The sequence below is a fragment of the Photinus pyralis genome, unplaced genomic scaffold (assembly GCF_008802855.1).
Source record: "Photinus pyralis isolate 1611_PpyrPB1 unplaced genomic scaffold, Ppyr1.3 Ppyr1.4_LG5, whole genome shotgun sequence".
NCBI classification, from domain to species: Eukaryota; Metazoa; Arthropoda; class Insecta; order Coleoptera; family Lampyridae; genus Photinus; species Photinus pyralis.
In genome coordinates, this window is record NW_022170596.1 from 26,633,488 (window position 1) to 26,653,496 (window position 20,009).

At 38.7% G+C, this 20,009-nt stretch overlaps 2 protein-coding genes across 12 annotated transcripts in view; one reads left to right on the forward strand and one right to left on the reverse strand.

Moving 5' to 3' along the window:
• The window catches only part of LOC116172839 (probable multidrug resistance-associated protein lethal(2)03659), a 48,011-nt gene continuing 28,002 nt past the window's right edge, over positions 1-20,009 (reverse strand). For 3 of the 8 annotated variants that reach the window (XM_031490138.1, XM_031490137.1, XM_031490134.1), the window contains 11 exons: positions 10,871-11,066; positions 10,366-10,826; positions 7,044-7,138; positions 6,747-6,992; positions 6,275-6,696; positions 6,070-6,226; positions 1,885-3,063; positions 1,369-1,838; positions 1,089-1,319; positions 475-1,044; positions 1-427 (listed from right to left, as the gene is read on the reverse strand). In XM_031490138.1, coding sequence (XP_031345998.1) covers positions 90-427; positions 475-1,044; positions 1,089-1,319; positions 1,369-1,838; positions 1,885-3,063; positions 6,070-6,226; positions 6,275-6,696; positions 6,747-6,992; positions 7,044-7,120 — 3,690 coding nt within the window. In that variant the 5' untranslated portion in view covers positions 7,121-7,138; positions 10,366-10,826; positions 10,871-11,066 and the 3' untranslated portion in view covers positions 1-89. Of the gene's footprint in view, positions 428-474; positions 1,045-1,088; positions 1,320-1,368; positions 1,839-1,884; positions 3,064-6,069; positions 6,227-6,274; positions 6,697-6,746; positions 6,993-7,043; positions 7,139-10,365; positions 10,827-10,864; positions 11,067-11,117; positions 11,234-13,069; positions 13,085-20,009 lie in introns of those variants that run through there. The other 5 variants (XM_031490140.1, XM_031490135.1, XM_031490141.1 and 2 more) reach the window with 5 other exon arrangements.
• Positions 11,281-18,526, forward strand: LOC116172835 (probable multidrug resistance-associated protein lethal(2)03659). 4 transcript variants are annotated; one of them, XM_031490130.1, is made up of 9 exons: positions 11,281-11,393; positions 11,445-11,678; positions 11,725-12,164; positions 12,214-12,370; positions 12,419-13,591; positions 16,723-17,216; positions 17,268-17,498; positions 17,545-18,111; positions 18,157-18,526. In XM_031490130.1, exons 1-9 carry the CDS (start codon positions 11,317-11,319, stop codon positions 18,513-18,515), a joined length of 3,732 nt encoding a protein of 1,243 aa, XP_031345990.1. In that variant the 5' UTR covers positions 11,281-11,316; the 3' UTR covers positions 18,516-18,526. The 4 variants fall into 4 exon arrangements, with proteins under 4 accessions (XP_031345990.1, XP_031345989.1, XP_031345991.1 ...); XM_031490129.1 differs by having other exon boundaries at positions 12,214-13,591; XM_031490131.1 differs by lacking the exon at positions 11,281-11,393 and having other exon boundaries at positions 11,540-11,673; positions 11,715-12,164; positions 12,214-13,591.

A 20,009-nucleotide genomic window follows, 5' to 3' on the forward strand; every position in this document is an offset into this window, starting at 1 on the left:
TTTGATTTAAATTATATTTGCTATTTAAAGCTTTCAATTGAGTTGTTCTAATTATTATGTAATTACTTGTACTAAAACGGTTGTTTATTTCACAATTGTTGCGTCATTTTGTAGAAATGTCCTTCATTATTTTTAAGTAAAATTGAAGGTCTATCAAATTCAACCACTTCGCCGGCGCTTATCACCATAATTCTATCACAGTCCATAATTGAGTCCAATCTATGCGTAATAGTTATTATTGTACAATCTTCAAAAACTTTCCTAATCGTCCTTTGCACTAATTTATCAGTCTCAAGATCAATACTTGCAGTTGCCTCATCCATCACTAGTATTTTATTTTTACGTAAAATGATACGCGCCAAACATATCAATTGGCGTTGTCCGACGCTAACGTTTGACCCACCTTGGCTAATTCCAAAATCCAGACCTGCAACATGAACATCATTACAACAAAATTAAGCTGATTCGGCACACCTAAAGGAAGCGCCGAAAAGAATTCCTTCAGTTCCACCTTATCTAACGCAGACCACAAGTCACAGTCCTCAAATTCCTCAAAGGGATCTAAGTTGGTTCTTAGCGTTCCGGAGAACACAACCGGACTTTGAGGGATGATCGATATCTTTGACCGAAATTCACGTAAATTTAGATTGTTTATATCGACATCATCCACTAGTATCTTTCCGGTTAAGTAACTTAAACGAAACAAGGCAGCGATAATTGACGATTTTCCGGCACCGGTCCTTCCAACGACCCCCACCTTTTCATTCGGCATAATTCTGAAACTTATGTTTCTCAATGCGAGCGGACCTTGCAAGTAATACGCCAAATTAACATTGTGAAAAGCGATTTCGCCCTTTGAGGGCCAAAGCGTTGGCGCTTCTCTACCTAAACTGTCTTCGTGTTCGATTTTGTCGTACTCCAAGATGCGTTCTACGCTGGTCATTTGATTTTCCAATTCGGCGGATTGTCGAATTGTTCTTTGCATGTAGGTGGCTACCTGTAAACATTGGGTCACGGCCAGTCCGACATTTCCACCCAGCATCCCTACGAATCGTATTCATGGGTGATGAATCACATGCGAAACCTACCATTGCCAATGAGTGTACAGGTTAATGTCACAATTGCGACGTAGATACCGGAAACGTAGCCTAACAATGCGCCCATAGCCTCAGTTGTTGAAAGAAATAAATGGTGGCAGCAGCTGTGCAGATCCTGGTGTTGATCGAATTCCTTCTGCAAGATTTTTTCGCCCTTAAACGCTCGAATGGTAGCTAATCCTTGTAATGACGAGCCCAGATGTTCGAACACTGGACTGCGAGCTGATAAAACATGATGATCAACTGGTTATGATCTTGTTTGAAAACTTACTTATGCCTTCTAACCTTTTAACATTTCGAATTGTAACCAAACAGAAGGCTCTTAATAAGTACAGCATGATTCCAATTATAAATGATGATAAAAGAAACCAATAATTTACCATTGCAATTATCACTATACAGGCGAGGAATCCTATAAACGCCTGTAGTGCGTTGAGACACACCGTCGGTAGTTGAGTGTCCACAGTTTCCAGATCTTGAGAAAACCGATTTATGATTCTTCCATGCGAGTTTGTGTTGAGAAATCGCATGGTCGCGCGAAGAACGCTACTAAGCATATTACCGTGCATTCGATTGGAGGATTTCAGGCATAACGTATAGAACACATAGGCACGTACAGACGCAATTACAATGCAAAAGAGAGTAATTGTGGAGTATATGTAAATGTTTTGATTGGATGCTGATGATGCTTCGAGATTTTGTCCAGCAGCGGTCTCATTACCCAGGTCCACAGCGTTTACCCTAAAATTGTACTATTCAGCTCCATTTTAACATATGAACATTATACCAATATGCCAAAAAGTAGGAGCTGGAACTTACAGAAACTTGGCAAAGTAGCAACAAAAATAAAGTGAGGGTAGTAAATCCAATACCTCCACCCAAAGTGAAGTATGATAAGTACACGTTCTTAGAAACCGAACCACGCGAAATTTGTTCTTTATTTTGGGCATCTTTCGTTTTACCATCTAATGCTTGAAATTGAAGAGCAGGGGATACAACCTCGCTGATTTGTTCACGTGCAAACACGTTTGCTTCCTTCCAGTTTATCTCTGAGAGGATTGTGCCACTTTCAAGCGCAATTACACGATCCCTATCTTTTAAGTACTGTCGCTGGTGTGTAACGAGTATCACAGTCTTTCCCTTCAAAAAGCCCTTAATGCAGTTTTCAAATATTTGCTCACCAACGCGAAGGTCCACAGCCGAGAGGGGATCGTCCAATAAATAAATGTCCGCCTGTCTGTAGACCGCACGTGCCAAGCTGATTCTCGCCTTCTGACCACCACTGAGTGAACTACCTCGGCCTCCAACGATTGTGTTATCACCAAAAGGTAGCAGCTGCAGGTCACACTCCAAGGCGCACACACGAATCACTTCTTTGTATCGCAACAGATCCACTTTCTGTCCGAAAAGGATATTATCACGTACGCTTCCGCCGAACAACCAAGGGTCTTGTGGCGCATAACTAACACTTCCATTCACCGAAATCCTCCCGGAAGTTAAAGGCAATTCCTTTAACAACGCGTTAATTAAACTAGACTTGCCGCAACCCACTTGTCCAATCACTGCTATCAAAGAACCAGGATTGGCGGCAAACGTGATATTTTCTAAAGTAATTTTCGTATTCCACTTAGCGGTACCGTGGGTAATTTCAATCGCGCCGGAATTTGCGACCATCTTCTCGGCGTCATTTAGTATGATCTCCGCACTTGTAAGAAATTTGGTAATGCGATCGATCGAAATAAGTGTCTCGCCTAAAACGCAGAGCCCTTGCGGTAAGCTCCAGGCCATTGTAAAGTGGAACGTAGTGTAAAAAACGGTTAGGCTGAATACATTGTCGGCAGTTAACTGGTGATGTATTACGTATACCAGTATGGTCACGTACAGGCTGGTTGGTATTAGCAGAACATCGAGTGTAAGGTATACTGCTTTGGTGTAAGAGGACAAAGTGATGTATTTCATTTCGAATCTGCAAAAAAACAGGCGTACAAGCTTTGTGGTTGTAAAAAGAAGAAGGTTCCTAAAAGTCCCATGAAAATGTGTCAATTTTCGACTTTGTCTACAATGTTTCCGTTTTTGTCTGATGACCTGTTACTGAATGCCGAATGTAAAGAAACCGCCAATTGGTTGTTTCGGAGATACGTATAACTTGGAAGAAGCGCAAAACTACCACAGGATTTAAACCATTTTAATTTCCGTGTTATAGCAACCCTTCATGGACATTTTTTTAAAATACTTTTAGCTTAATTACATTTACGTGCTCCAAACTGCAAAATCAGACTTGTTTGTGGGAATGCAAGATTGGAAAAATAGCTAAAACAAATGAGCTCAAAGGTGATATCTTAGCAACTTACTAGGGATTTTCACGAATAATTTAGAAAGATAGGTGGGGATTAATCCGGAGAAGAATTTTGGGGGGTTCCGTTCTTGGCTACGAATGAATTAACTACCCGAAAATTCGTTTTGGGGTCGCGAGGGTAGCAAATTCTGTGTTTTGGACCTCATAGAGTCAAGTCGTAAAAAGTTTCGGTCAGTTTCTGTTTCTGCAGCTCTATGATAGCTTGACGTTTTGGGAGTCGCAGATTCACGTGAAGTTGACTGCAGGTTACAACAACCTAGCTGAGGCACAATACCACCATAAAGGACGATGGAATTTCCTTTGGTCGAATGGCATGCACCGTTGCCACATAACTACAATATGCCAATGTACTTAAACATTTTATTCACTCGGCAGTTATTCCAAGCACTTTAAATGTTTCTAATAGTCAATTTCAAACACTTACCTACGATTTTCATACCTTAATTTCCGTTTAAATGCACCTTTAAAAACATGACCGTTAACTTTGACAGATGGAAGAACGTACATTTACTTCGTTACTTGTTGACGGTCGCTGTTCAATAGTAAAGTGAGGCAAGTTCTCAATTCTTTAAGTAGATTCGGATTGTTTCTGAGAAAATAGCACCTGGAAAATTCCCCTGGGCGGCTGGGGAGCGTCGCCTCCGAGGTGCGCGAGCTCGTTGAAATTCGCCTCTACCGTACGCTTCGAGTAGGGCGTCGCGCCGCACGCTTAAGCGTGTTCCGATAATTGGGTCTTTTTATGATATTGAAAAAATTCCTCCGGCTGCCGTCGGGGTAGCTGTCATAAGAAGCGAAAAAATCGAAACTTTTGGAAAAAAAATCGTCGGAAACGCTCGAAACGACACCGCAAGTCAAATTTCCACTTTCTGGGATGTTAGGCGACGTGGAGGAGCGTATTTACGCAGGGGTGCGTGTGAGACCCCGGGGGGAATCGGTGAGAGCCCCTCTCGAAAAGAGTGTTTTGCGCATTTTCCACATTTAAGGTCTTCTACAGTCTATTCGGTTAGACCTAGAGCAAAACGTAAAGTTGCGCGATTGTAACTCTCGAAGATATCTACGAGTTGTCACGGGTCGCTCTAGAGGGGAAAAACGCGCCTAAGAATTATCATCGAGCCGACGAAGAAGAAACCCTCAAAGAAATGAGAAAAGGTATCCTCCGCATTGCATGTTTGCGATACTGACAAATTCTATCTACATTGGAGGTTTTCTTTCAACTGCAAGGATAAGAATAACCGGAGGTTTGAGGAATTGACAACAGAGGAAATTCAACTGGCCGAAAGAAAATTAATCAAAATCGTCCAGGAGGTATCGTTTCTGGAAGATGATCAAAGCCTGTCTACGTTGAGGGTAATGAGGAATATGGAATGTAATTAGAAAGTAAGATTGCCAGAAGAGCCGATACAGAAACTTATCCTTATGTATTACCAGGGAAACATCCAGTTGTCAAAGAGTTGTATACATTGCAGCAGATGTATGTCCATGCGCCACTGCTCCCTCCAGATTGTGACTTCGCAGTCACTTAGTAAAAGTCGTTGCAGTATGAGAGGCCAAGATGGAAAAATTCGGTTGGTGTGGCTTAAAACCTAACACGGGTTATTGTTACGACCTATTCAGCGCATTTATCCCATGGATGCTACGTCAGAAGCGTTTGATATACAAAAAGCAGAACAGAAAGAGAAAAAGGAGACATTTTCATTAGACCCATCACTGTAAAATTTATGTGGAGCTAACCGTGGATTAAAATTAAATTCTTTGTACACATTGGGTAAAATTTGTTACACGATTTTCAAAGAAATTGGTAAATCGTTACAATTGAGAATCATATAGACAAAAACAACAGCATCCTGGGGTACCGTTTTCAATAGTCAAAGTCAATTAGGGAAGCCCAAAGATGAACTAAACCATAATCTATTTTTATTAGTATTATTATTATAACTTTTGTTTGTTTCAATGTGTTCAAGAAATTGGCATTATTACTTGTCTTCTAAAACACTGGAAGAGAAGCTCAATATGTCTGGATAAAAACAAGCACAGGTTTATAATAGGGGAGTCCACGAAGCTAAATGAGGACTTTTGAACTTTGTAGATGAGATTGTAAAAAGAAAAAAAAAGTTATATTATGTACATCCCTACACTGGTGGGGGGGGGGGGGGGTAGTAATGTCGTAAAAATAGTCACAAGAAAATGCTCGAGGGCATCAAATATTGTTAGTGTATATGCCCCAAGTGTGTCTGATATTGGAGATATCTCAATCTGCCGGTTTTTCATGGTGGGGGTTGATTTATTCATTTATTTATTTCAGCAGGCTGACTGAAGTTTGTTACCTTCCCACTCCCTTGCGTCACGCTCAAATTATCAGATTATTGAAATGCACACTTTTCAACATGCAGTTGACCCACCTTACATTAATCTGGAATCTGGCTCGCTCGAATAAATCCCAAAATCCCCTATTGGGCTCCCCTACTATTAAGCTCTAATGAATGTAATTTACATATTCGGTTATCATGGTTCAAGTTTTGCTATTGTGTACTATTGAAAAGGATTGTATGGCATTTGTAAATGAGATAATGGGTTGAAGCGAACTTATGACAGTTATACATGAAAGTACATACTTACTTACGAAGGGAATTTAAAATATTTTCCATTGGTTTTTCCCAAGCATACATCTTAATCACCTGCATTCCAGAAATGACTTCGGCCATAAAGCGTACTCTCTCATCTGTACGCATGGCTGTCTTCAATCTGTACTTGGACGCTCCCTTACTCAAAAAATCTAAGAGCTATGTATAACAACGCGTTTAACTGAAGAATTACTACTTACAATAGAACGGTGTACACAAAACGATAACTAATACACCAACTATTGCTGAAAATCCAACCTCCTGGTACATTAGGTACGTAACGACGAGGCATTGTACGGGAGCAATCAGAACGTAGTTCACGATTACAGAGAATCTTATAAGTATGACAGCGTCGTTTGAAAGTAAATTGACTATTTGTCCCACACTGGTCTTGCACAAAGCTGTGTAATGCAGTTTCAATGCCTTCCTGTAAATTAGAGACCCGCACGATATTTTTGCTTTCAATCCGACCATCTGAGAGTTCGCTATATATGGATGAAATAGAGCTGTATTTAGAAATGTCAAAAAAATTATGCCGAAGGCATATGGCAAAACTCCAGTATTCACATTATCAAGTGTATAGAAGGAAACCAAACGGCCCACCATTACCGCTTGAGCAGGCCTAAAATCAACCTGTTGAATAATCGAGACCAAAATTTGATATCTACCTACTTTATCGCGCACTCTATAACGAGTAATAACGCCGCAAACGTAAGCATTTGTAAACCAAAGGCACGACATAGAACTTTTCGTAAGGAAGGCGCGCGCTTGGTCCTAAGCGCGTTTTTCAGTTCATTGCACCACAGTTTTTCCAACTTATCCCCTAACAGTTTTGAACGGAATCCGTCCACGGTCTCGTACATGTTATCCTCGTCAAAACCTTTTCTGCGTCCATAAAGAAACGTCGGAATGGTGTAACTAAAAATACGTCACAAATACAGATGAAATACATGTGATGTATCTACTTACAAAAATGAAGCCGAAGACAGGAAGCTGCAGTTTTGCCGAGGATTTCCTTTCCGTTTGTTGCTATTATTGGAATTCATGTCTATTACAATTCGCCACTAAAACGAAACGAACTATGAGTTTTGCGCAAAATTGTCTTTTTATTCAGACTAGAATTGCTACCGCTTTCATTTTTTTAAAGCACTTTGTTCGCAAAAAGATGCGCTTAGCTAAGTCAATTTTGAACACAATTAACATGTTTTTGACGTTGGTGGATTAGAATGTCACGTTTCCTGAATGATTAAGATTAGGTATATGGATTAACAGTCTATAAAGTGAGCTAAAAATAGTTATATGATAACTGTTTTTTAAAATCTTTCACAGTGCAGGTTAGATCTGTCCAGAAAGCCCTGCCTGCGTGCACCATGGCAGTGAACGAATGAAAACTACTCCGAACTAAATCTAGCTATAATGCAATTCACTTGTTAGGCAAGTAAATTTGAATTGTTGGAAAAGCATATAAGAAAACCTTAAACAGGTTGAATTTAAAAATGGGAAAATTTTCGAACAAAGGTAGCAAAACTAGTTTATGTAATCACGATGTGGGGTTATGAAATGTTTTTTTGAAAATTTAATATAATAAATTATGTATATTTTTTCCCAGAATGAGTGCAAATGGGTAACGCGCCGGCTCTTATCCCCTTTTGGTGGGTACTGGGTAGGTATGGCACCGTTTCGTTGTGTTTGTGTGCCCGTCCTTCCGTACGTAAGCGAATTTTGGATTGGATTGTTTTCGATTACAGCTAAGGACTAATAACTCCGACGAGTTCGTTAATCTATTAGAAATGGTAATTTATGTTGCGAAGTTTCTTACAAAACTTAACATCAGTCACATACAATATAAGAACAATGTAACTTTGGAGATTAGCATTAATAATTTAATACATATTTACATTATGAAAATGCACTTTGTCTTCTATGCTAGCGAAAATATAATGTCAGATTAATTACCTAATCACACTAAACCCACACGTTAGCTACTAAGAAATTCAATCACTGCTAAAATTATTCTATGGTTGATAGCATTGAAATGATTTGTAATTAGACTTTGTTTTCCTGACTGTAATTATATAATGTATTGTATTACTTTATTCTCCTCACGGTAATTACCGTTTCTTGTACATCTAGTTCAATTAATACAAAATAATTTCATTACAAATATAAGAAGACGCTGTTAATTATGTATGTATTAATTACAGTAGACAATCGAAAGATGAATATGTATATCCATTAAATAATAATTACGCATAGTCCTTTAAAATTTTACAAGCAATTACAGTTTCACGAAGTTACCGAAAAATTATTTAGACCATGTCACGGAAGGTCCGCTTCGGATAGGATTTTCTTGTTGAATTTGATGAGTAAAGGTACTATGGAGCAGTGCTAAGAGTAGTGTATATTTGAGTGTTATCTGAATGTAAGTTTTTCTATGAATTGCCATTATAGGTTGAGTAGCACGTCTTGTGTCGTCTTACTGTCCTCTCATTTTCCGTGGTTTGCCACTCTCTGTCAGATAATTTGCCGCAACCCCTATGTTTCTGAATCACCAGATTCCCACACATTCGGCCCTGTGATGTATCACTAACGTTAAACGTGCAGGTTATCTGTAGCAACCGTTATTTTGCCCATACTAAATAACACAAAATAACGTTTTTTGACAGATACTCTGCACGTTAAGTTTTCCGTTTGCCGTTTCTTCTCGCAAATTGAAAAGCAAACATTAGAGATGTAATTTGGCGGCCAACTACATTCCCCGCTAAAATAACACAAGGGTATTTGTATAAAATAAATTGAATTATTCTAAAAAATTTCCCTAGGTCAAGGCCCGTAGTCGCGGTATATGAAGTTACAGGAATTGGTAAATGGCCCGAAATACGTAGATGAATTTTCTTTAGGATTTGTTAGATATCTGTACTGGCTCTATACGGTTTCAGCTTTCCTTAAGTCAGGATGCGTCTTTTTTGATAATAGATTAATTATCTTTTCATATTTTAAAACGCATTCATTTGCACTCGGTGTTCTAGGGCTATGCTCGCTCGCGTTTCGCTCACTCTGATCCTATCGAAAGAATCTCAGGAAAGCGCGATGCGATTGAGAGACGAGCACGGGAACACCTAGTACGCGCATTTTTGATGATAGCGTCAACATCAGTGACTAGTACACTGACACTGTTTCGTGTTTTGTGATTTGCTGTTTAACCGTGCTGTACGAAAAATTAATTCTATTAAATAAAAAGAAATGCGGATTTATATGATTTTGTTGATAAAAACTATGCATTTCGACAACGAAAAGATAATTGCTGGTTGGAAGCAAGTGTTCAAAGCCTCGCGCGTCTTTTACTTTGGCGCCTTTCTTCCTCTTCAAATAGAAGTGGCAATAATAAGATAAAATTGGAGCGCGCGAACAGGATTTTGTGCCATTTGACTGCGATCAGCTAAGCTCATTATGCGATAGGGGCGGGACCGTCTAACGCTTTCCCTTCTTTAGCTTCATATGAATATACGTATTCTATTTTTAGTTTGCGCAATTGTAGAACGAAATTAATTTGTCGTCGCCCAAGTCGTTTTCTACACTTAATCTGCCGCTGTTCCACTAACTTTTGCTTTTTTTCAAAAAATAATTTTCGTTTCTTGCACAATTAAGAGATTGTTTTAACCTATGCATAATCCTTCTATTACACAAGGTCGTACTCTGTGTAGTCATATAAAATGCCATGATAGACCTCTTGCCGAGAAGCGCATACTCCTGTTTAATCCTTATTTTTACGTAATTAGGTTTCTTTCTATCTAAATGGTTAAATTAACGTGGATCAATGGGCTATGATCCGGATAAAAGCAAAAAAATCTCGCAAAAGATCTATTCTCTAAGACGATAGATGCGTGCCCTCCTTTTTCCTCTATTTCAGAGCTTTAACTAGGGGAATCTTTGGCCACTCGCATTCGGAAACCAGACTTTTAATCTGGCTTATATTCAAAACCACTGACCCTTGAAATTTGCTGCAAAAAAAACAAAGCTAAACGGCTCGGTTGTAAATGAGACGTTAACACTAAAACGGTAACTGAAATCACTACTATTTTAACAATGCAAAGGATGCAAAAGCGTTACGGAGAAATTAATTTCAACGGCAAAAGTAAATTATCTGTATTCAGTACGAAAGCGAATAAAATTAATTCTGTGTTTAATTAATTACTCCTTTCACCCGATATCGGAAAAATATGGGAAATATTTCGGGCGTCAGGTTTTTTAAGCGCGCTTCTTTTGAACATCCATCATTAATTATGCTTACCTAATTAGGCGCGTTCAAACTTCAATATGCGATAATCCAATTAACGCCTAGGCCTAATTGGAGTTTTTCCGGCACAACGACTGTTGTCATTATCTACACACTTGCACGCTGCAAGACTAATCAAACACCTCGATTTGGAACTCGTTTCTATCCTGGTTTTCACTTACTATTGGAAACTAAAATAGTTAATAATTAATTAACGGCGTTCAAAATTCAAAATATTAATTCGCCTTCATCTTCCAAAGTATAACAGCTTTCGGAGGCTGCAAGAATAATCTTAATAATTTTGCCGAGACCAGGCGGAAACAGGGTGCTTCGTTACAAACCATTCTGTATTTATTCTTGAGTTTCATTACCGACCAGATTGATTAGTGGTTTCTTAAGTTGATGAAGATCCGACCAAGATGCTACCTCAAGTTGGAGATAAATACAACAATTGAGCTTGAAATTCCTAAAAACAACTAACAATAGGTTAGTAAAGTTAAGATAGGGCACGTACCGGTACCTCAGTGTACCGAAGACAAGTTCCATGGTGTGTTGAATAAAGAGGGGTTGGTGGAATTTCCCTGAGTTTTCAAGTCTCCTCCAGTATCCATCTGAACCCGCTATCGGACTACTTAAAACAAACTGAATCTAGGACACAGTCTGCTTCCACGAAAATTTGACGATTTTTACTAACTTATCTTGGTTGGTAGTAAGACCTAAAAAAAAGAAACTGAATTAACCTCGCCTTTTTTAGAATGGTCCTATACCAAGTTTATATACTTATAAGTTTGCGAGTTAACCTGTACCGGAAAACAAAACACCCACTTAAAGTATGGTCCCAATTAAATACTATCATTGTTAAAACAAAAGATAATTGTATTGGGTACCTAGGTACTTAACACAGAAAATGAATGCTTATCAGTAGACATACACAAAACTTGAGTAAGTACATAAAACACGGTAGCAATGAATAACACGTGTAAGACCAGACGTAAATCAAATCCTCGACAGAATGCAAATCCTCTGCTTGCTGCCACATTTCTGTAAGTGTCACTCGTCTGCGTGTTAGTAATTAATGTAGAATCGTTTTTTAGGTATGTGTTGCCGACTTACATTAAGGGACAACAAAAGCCATTCCAGGAAGATGATCTTTACGAAACAGTCAGAGATCTGCAGTCCGAACGTTTGGGGAACAAGGTGGAAATATTATGGGATCTAGCAAGTGGCGTGGAGAAGAAACCTTCGCTTGTAAAAGTTTTAATTTCTGCTTTTGGTTTCGAGTACATTACTTCTGGAATAATTCTGGCCATATTAGAATTAGTAGTTAAGTACGGCTAAATTGAATGGCTTACCGAATACTATAGTGAGTTGCAGGCCTGCGCAAGCCGTGTTTCTCGGGCGCTTACTACTGTTCTACATGCCAATTGTTGACGTTAACACGCATACGACCCAAGAGGAGGCACGATGGTATGCAGGGGGCATAGTTTTTTTCTCATTTTTGCGAATAACGCTATTTCATCCGCTCATCGTGCACACCCAATTGATCGGTTTGAAAGCCAAAATAGCTTGTTGCGCGTTGATCTATCGGAAAACGCTCAAGTTGAACAATGCCGCGTTTAGCAAAACGAACATTGGACAAATGATCAATTTGCTATCGAATGATGTGATCATATTTACTAAATGTGCATTGATGCTAAATCACTTGTGGGTGGGCCCACTACAATGCCTTGTAGTTACATGTTTAATGTATCACTATGTTGGAGTTTCGTCAATCTTTGGCGTATTGCTACTGATACTATTTCTACCAGCATACTGCAAGTATTTGCTTAAAGGCGACAACCTAGTATTAAAGTCTGCTTTTAGATTGGCTGGGTAACTTGGCATCCAAGTATCGATCAAAAGCTGCTATGCGGACAGATGCCAGAGTGTGTTACATGAATGAAGTTATCCTAGGAATTGAAATAATCAAAATGCACGCTTGGGAAAAACTAACTACAAGCTTGATGCTGTCGCTTCGCAAGTATGTTCGCACAAGTTCCCACACAAGTGCGCTCATTATATGTTTCAGTCTGGAAATGAAATATATTCGGCTATGCACGTATGTAAAAGCTGCATACATGTCTTGTGATATAGTTGTGATACCGATCATTCTTTGGGTAACAATCGTAGTGTATGTGTGCCATAATACCATTAGGGCAGATACGGTGTTTACACTGATATTGTATTACAATTCACTACGTTTATCCATAGGAAAATTTTTCCCGCAAGCTCTTAGCTATCGTGCCGAAGCACTCGTCTCCGCCAGGCGCATCAACGAATTCTTGCTGAATACCGAAATTCAATTGGAAAACGCCGAAAGCACAACCGATCCGATTGCCATTCGAATTAGTGAGGGTAATGCTAAATGGAAGGAAGATCTCACATTAAAAGACATTAATTTGACGGTGAATCCCGGAGAGTTGGTCGCAATTGTTGGGCAAGTCGGATGCGGAAAATCAAGTTTGTTAAACGTGTTACTGAAGGAGCTGAATTTGTTTTCTGGAAAGTTGTACATAAACGGAGAAATCAGTTACGCCTCGCAGGATGCTTGGCTATTTCGTGGCAGTGTTCGGGATAACATTTTGTTTGGCGAAAAAATGGACGAGGTTCGTTACAAGGAGGTGGTGCGTGTGTGTGCTCTAGAATGTGACTTTAATTCATTGCCATACGGCGATCTTACCATGGTCGGAGGACGAGGCGCTTCCTTGAGTGGTGGCCAGAAGGCGAGAATAAATTTGGCACGCGCCGTATACAGAGATTCCGACATTTACCTACTCGACGACCCTCTTGCCTCGGTCGATGCTCGAGTCGCCAAACAAATATTCGAGGAGTGTATTAAAGGGTATTTAAAGGGGAAAACTATAATGCTAGTTACACATCAAATAAAATTCCTGACAGATGTGGATCGGTTAATTGTCTTAGAAAACGGTGCGATAATTTCTCAAGGTTCAATGGATGAAAAGGCAGCCCTTGACTATTCCAAGGGGATAGATGACTTTGACGTAGAAGAACTCGGCTCTCGAAAATTAGCACACAAGGTTCAAAATGTTACCAAAGAACAAAAATCTGAAGGTTCAGTGTCAAAAAGTGTATATCGACGGTACATAGCTTCTTGTGGATTTTTATCGTTTTTGAACGTTGCTGTGCTGTTCATATTAACGCAGGCATTGATTAGTGGAGGATCCTATTTCTTGGCGTATTGGTAAGTGGTTTTAAAGGCTGAAATTAAGGTAGAGTCGTAGTTTGGACGCGGTCGAAGAAGACCACAATCCGTACTAGTAGGGGAGCCCAATGGGGTATTTTGGGATTTACTCGAGCGCTTCAGGTTAAAGTAAGGTGGGCTGATTACGTGTTGAAATCTGTGCATTTCAATAATTTGACGATTTGAGCATGACGTGAGGGACACATCGTTAATAAAATTCATTGCGTTTTCTACCGATCCGTATAGCCTCTTCCACATGCAAACCGGTAAATTAACATACCTCCAATATCAAAAACACGTGGGGTATATACACTATCAATATCTGACGCACTCGAGTATTTCGTATTTTGTTGTATATGTCGTAGTCTTTTAATGAAATCCGTCATTTCACGAAACGCCTAGTCATTTATATGAAACTGTGGCACAGTGTACTTTCCAGGACCAAGCGATTGGATTCCCTTCCCATTCAAGATCGATAAATGGTATCCCTTATCGATCTAGAAGCGGAAGGAAAACTACCCCACACGTACAAATTGTCAGCGTTTCACTAAATGACTAGGCCTCGGACTAGGCTTTTCGTGAAATGACAGATTTCACTAAAAGACTACGACATATACATTGTTAAAAAAGTGTAGACGCGCGCCTCACCAGTGGAGAGATTTACATCATACATATAACTTTTTCTGGAGTAAATCCCCATTTAGCATCATGGGCTCCTCTACTAGACGCTATAGAATTAAAAAACAAACACTGGGGTCCAGTGAAACTAAACCGTTATTTGACAAGTGATGCCTATTGCTACATGTGTCGTTTTTCTTGAAGTGTACTAATTTTCAACAATAGCAGAGCCTTTGAAATTTTGAGAGGAATAGGAAAATTTTTAAATGCATCAAAAAGCTTTCCAAATGTAATGAAAGAAGGTACCTCTGAAGGTACCTAGATTACGAAATCTAAATATTACTCATGTGTTTGTGTTGTAATTAGATTTAAAAAATCTTAATGGACTATTTATCGTAGGCGAGTTAATTCAGACACCTATTTGTGTTAGATTCTCGTCACTACTAATATGCGTAACGTACCCTTTTTTCCGTATAAACCACTTTTTACGCGTTTAAGCACATAAACTAGAATAATTTATGACGTGGGGCACAACGCACAAACACAATACGGTTAAGCAATAAAAGTGAAAAATTTGCCTAATTGTTTCATGCTGTAGTTAAAGAATGGGGATAGGAACTTGTAAAGCAAGCGTTCGTGCAGGTGGTCAACGGCACCATTGACAGAGGGAATGATGTAAAAATGTGTTAATAAAAAAGAAGTGAAATGCGAATTGTACCCGGCACCGGTTAATTACATTCAGTTCGAATCCATCATTGCAAAGGTTCTTTATATTGAATTGAATATCGCTTTTGTTTATAATTCACAAATCTAAGTGGTTTAATTTAACGTTGTCGAAGTCAGGCATTGTACTTAATTATGATTAATTAAAAATTAGCCCAACTATGCGTTTGGCAGTTAATTATTGGTAATTGAAATTAAGTTTACCAATTATGTTAGTACATAACACAGACCTATAAGATGAACTACGCCGATTATAATCAAGACGTTATTATATTCTGTCAGTGAATCGGCCAACTTTGGGTTCGGTAAACCGATGCCCATTTAACCTCTAATAACAGCTCGCGCTCCCGTGGACACTCGGTCTCGAGTACGTTCATTTATCGTTCGCTCACCCTCTCTTCCGGAAAATAGTCACGCAAAGAAAAAAAATGTGGTCTCGTTACCACCTCGTACCAATCTCGTTTTTCATTACAAACACAATCAATTATTATTAGTTCACACAATAATTAGATTCACCGCTAAACGATAGATTAAAAAAGGCCGCGTAAGGCGGTCGTACACTATCCACATTTCTAAAATATTCTTTAAATAAAATGAAAACGCGTGCTCGCACTGAAAGGTTTAATAATCGACTGGTACATAATAACATGGACAATCCTTATCGTCAAGACAGTCGTAAAAACGAACGCGTAATTACTCGCTCAGGTGCTCCTCTTTAGGGCAGCGGCGGTTCGTCGGGAGCATTTATTGTAAAATGTTTGTTTGGATTGTAAATGAAGAGTTTATTTTCAAAATGATAGTTAAGCAAACTAATTAACTCTTACGATTTATCTTGTCTTTGTGCTACTTCAAATAAAAAAAAACTGGCAGACGACGACCTCTAAAATTATGACTTAAAATACTGGTGTCTGATTATGTTGTGCAATCGGTGTCAATCTGCTGATTGAAGCCATCCTGTATTCTATAAATTTACCACGCATGAAGCTATTTAGTAAGGATTTGATATGTTCACGTAAATGGATTCAACTTTGTTAGCCATAAGTTGTATTTCTGGGTGGAAAAAGTTACCGTAAATTTTTGGATATTGAAATATGGTAATTGAAGGTTGTCACGAATTAGGGATATTTTGACATTTGTAATTTGATATGGGAAGTCTTTGAAAAAAAGTTGAATTTGTAATTTGAAACCTTCGTCTCGCAAATTGAATTTGAAGAAGTTTAAAGTTTACCATTCTAAGTTTCTATTATGGAGCTTTAAGTTTAAAAAATCGTACTTGAAAGTTTCAAGGGAAAGTTTACATTTTAAAGGGAAAACAACTCAAGTCTGGTCACTTGAATCGTGATGCTTAGATCCTTTGAGCTTTTTTTTGCTATACTTGGTTCTGGGATTGATACTATTTTCAAAGCTAAATTTAAAGTTTGAATCTTGATGTTTCAACAGAAGAAGGCTCAACAATTTAGCCTTAATTGAATTTGAATGTTTGGAGTTTGAAAACTTAAAACTGAGCGTTTACATATTGACACAATATGAACCTTATGTACTCCAAAGAAGATTTGAAGGTTGAAACGTGAGATTTGTTTCAGCCTTAAATCTTAATTTGTGACTGCTTGCAGTTTGAAGTTGAAAGTTTTAGAATTCACTTGCACTTCAAATTAATAGGTACCTAAATAAATATGTGTCAGTGACACTAATAAAATAAACATGATCTTACGGTGTTCAAGCGGGTAATGAAATTTTGTTCAAATTTTATCTAAAGGTGGTCATACACAAATCCTTTATTTTCATTATAGGGTCAACATAGCACAAACCAAAGCACCGTCTCCAGAGCAGAGCAATTCCAGTAATGTTTCACAGATCTTGGAGTATAACGAAGATACGAAGAACATGCATATTTTCACATATTCCATTATAACCATCGCCTGCACGGTTATTGTATGCATACGGTCATATGCATTCTGCTCCATGTTACTCAAATCATCTCAAACACTGCACAACAATATGTTTAAAAACGTTATCGGTGGAACGATGCATTTTTTTAACACAAATCCCCAAGGAAGAATAATAAATCGATTCTCACAGGACATGGGAACTGTTGATGCAGTGCTACCACCTGTTGCAATTGACACAATTCAATTATTGGTATCGGCATTTGCTTCAGTTACACTGATCGCAATTGTAAACTACTGGCTATTAATACCGACAGTAGTAATAGGCTCATTATGCTACGGTTTGAGAGCATTTTGTATACCAACAATGCGCAATGTGAAAAGGCTGGAAGGTGTAAGTAAGTAAATTAAGGGTTGCAATCTTCGTTTAGTAATGATATTTAAATTAGCGCGGAGTCCAGTTTTTGAACACTTAAGTTCATCACTGCAAGGCCTGAGCACTATTCGAGCTTTTCAAGCTGAAGCAATTTTAAAAGAAGAATTCGACGCCCATCAAGATTTACATAGCGGCAGCTATCATTTATTCTTAAGCACGTCACAAGGGTTTGGCTACTTCTTAGACTGCATATGCGCAATATACCTTGCTGCCGTCACCTTTAGCTTTGTTATCTCTGGCAGTGGTAAGTCACCTACAAAATCACTGGCCTGCCAAACTCCTCGTTTTAGATATCCTCGGTGGCAACGTAGGGCTCGCCATTACCGAGTGTCTAACCGTGACAAGTATACTTCAGTGGGCAATGCAACAGACGGCGGAGTTTGAAAACAACATGACATGCGTGGAACGCATCTTGGAGTACGAGTCAATCGCACAAGAAGAAATTACCGGTGAAGAGGTTCAACTATGGCCGAAGGACGGAGAAATACTGTTCCGCAACGTTTCGCTTCAATACCTTCCGGATGCTCCACCTACTTTGAAAAACATAAATTTCAAAGTTGCCCCAACGGAAAAAATTGGAATTATTGGACGAACTGGCGCAGGAAAAACATCAATAGTCAACGCTCTTCTTCGGCTAAGTCCAATGTCTGGAGAAATTCTCATTGATGCGGTTGACACAAAGAGCATAAGTTTGCAAGCGTTACGCTCGAAGATCTCGGTCATCCCTCAAGATCCTACTCTATTTTCTGGCACTTTGAGGCAAAACTTGGATCCATTTCAAGAGTATGATGATAGCGCTCTGTGGAATGTTCTCGAAGAGGTTGAACTGAAAAAATTATTTACATCCCTACCAGAAGGTGAGTTCTATCCGCCAATACAGTGTTATTAGTGTCTTGTTTCAGGTTTATCTCATGTTATTAACCAAGGTGGAACAAATGTAAGTGTGGGTCAACGTCAGTTGATATGCTTAGCACGTGCCATTCTGCGTAATAACAAGATATTAATCATGGATGAAGCAACTGCGAATGTGGACTTGGAAACGGATAGTTTAATACAAAGGACGATTAGAAATAAATTTGAGACATGTACAGTGCTTACTATTGCACATAGATTAGAGACAGTTATGGATTCTGATAAAGTTCTAGTTATGAATGCAGGTGAAGTGGTGGAGTTTGATAAACCATCTGTGTTGCTTAATAATGTCAACGGATACTTTTATAAAATGTATCAAAGGTTTAACAAACATCAACATAGTACATAGTATGTCATCATCGCACATTATCCACAAGTTGTTAACTCATTTTTTCCATTTTGAATAAAACTTTACTAAGCCTGTTGTTTTTGTGCATGAATCGTACTCGAAAATTACTGGTACAAGAAACGAAAATGGGTTAAGAAGTTGTTCATCAGTTCTACAAGCTGCTAATTATCCAACAACTGCGATCGTCAAATTCCCAATATGGAGGTCTTTGAAGGAGCGAAACTCGCGGAAATTGCTAAGTGGTCGGAAAATGAGCAGTGCACATAACTGCTGATGACAATAAATTATTAGAACAGCGTACAATATATCTATTTTTATACTTAGACGAAATGCAGAGGACGGGCTTGTCCAAGTAGTTTCACTGATATTTGCACATGCCTTTCTGTCAGTCCTCTGTAAATTTACTAAATTAACTTAATTCTGAGTTTAAATTTAAATTCCGAATTTAATCGAATTATGAGTTAAAGCTCGAATTTAGTTAAATTCTGACTTTAAATTGTAGATGTAGAACGCACAATCCGGTAGGTAATAATGAAGATACACGTAAGCAGGAAGTAAGAAGGCAAAAAATGATTATTCAAAGTCAAAAGGTAAATGCGTAATTTTTGTTAACATTTGAAAATGGCCTTAGAACTTGTAAAATGCATCTGCAAATGCGTCATGGAAGTGCCGAAAGCAAAATAATAAGAGAAAATTTCACTAAACCTATACAGCATCAATAAAAATCCCAAAAAGGCTGAAAAAAATCGAGTAACTGTAATGGCGTGTATTCTTCTCTCGTCTTTGTAAAAAGAAGTACGTGCGACAATTTAAAGAACACTCTGCACGTCCTCCGTCGGCAAAACCAATAACTATGTGAAAGAAACGTATACTAAGATAATAACCAATTTACTACAGGAACAATTTACATCTAAACTTGTAGATTACAAAGAAGATACATGGCGTAAGGATATAAATAAGAGCAAGAATACTATAATACTAAATTTGAATTACGAGCAAAAAGAACGTAACACAATCTTCACATAAAGTGAAGCTTTTGCAATGCTATAAATGGAGAATCGTGTTATCATGTTGTTTGCCTTCAAATCAGTAAAATTTTTTAGCATTGTGTGGGAAGATATAGGTACTTGGACAACAAGTCTAGCAAGTGCCGGCCATTTTTAAAGATGGCAACCAAATGACCATGATTTCGATGGCCAATGTTTTTTTAAGCTCCTATACGTGTTTAATATAAAGATCCGCTCAAAAACTTAGGGGACATACACCTGCACACGTGACCAGAGTTGGACTGGGTCACTGGGTCACTGGGTCAACTGGGTCACCTGGGTCACTAAATTAAACTGGGTCACTGGGTCGCTGGGTCACGTCGTACTCTTTTCAGTTAGACCCAGTGACCCAGTTGACCCAGTGACCCAGTTTGACCCAGTGACCCAACTTGACCCAGTGACCCAGTTGACCCAGTTTGACCCAGTGACCCAACTTGACCCAGTTTGA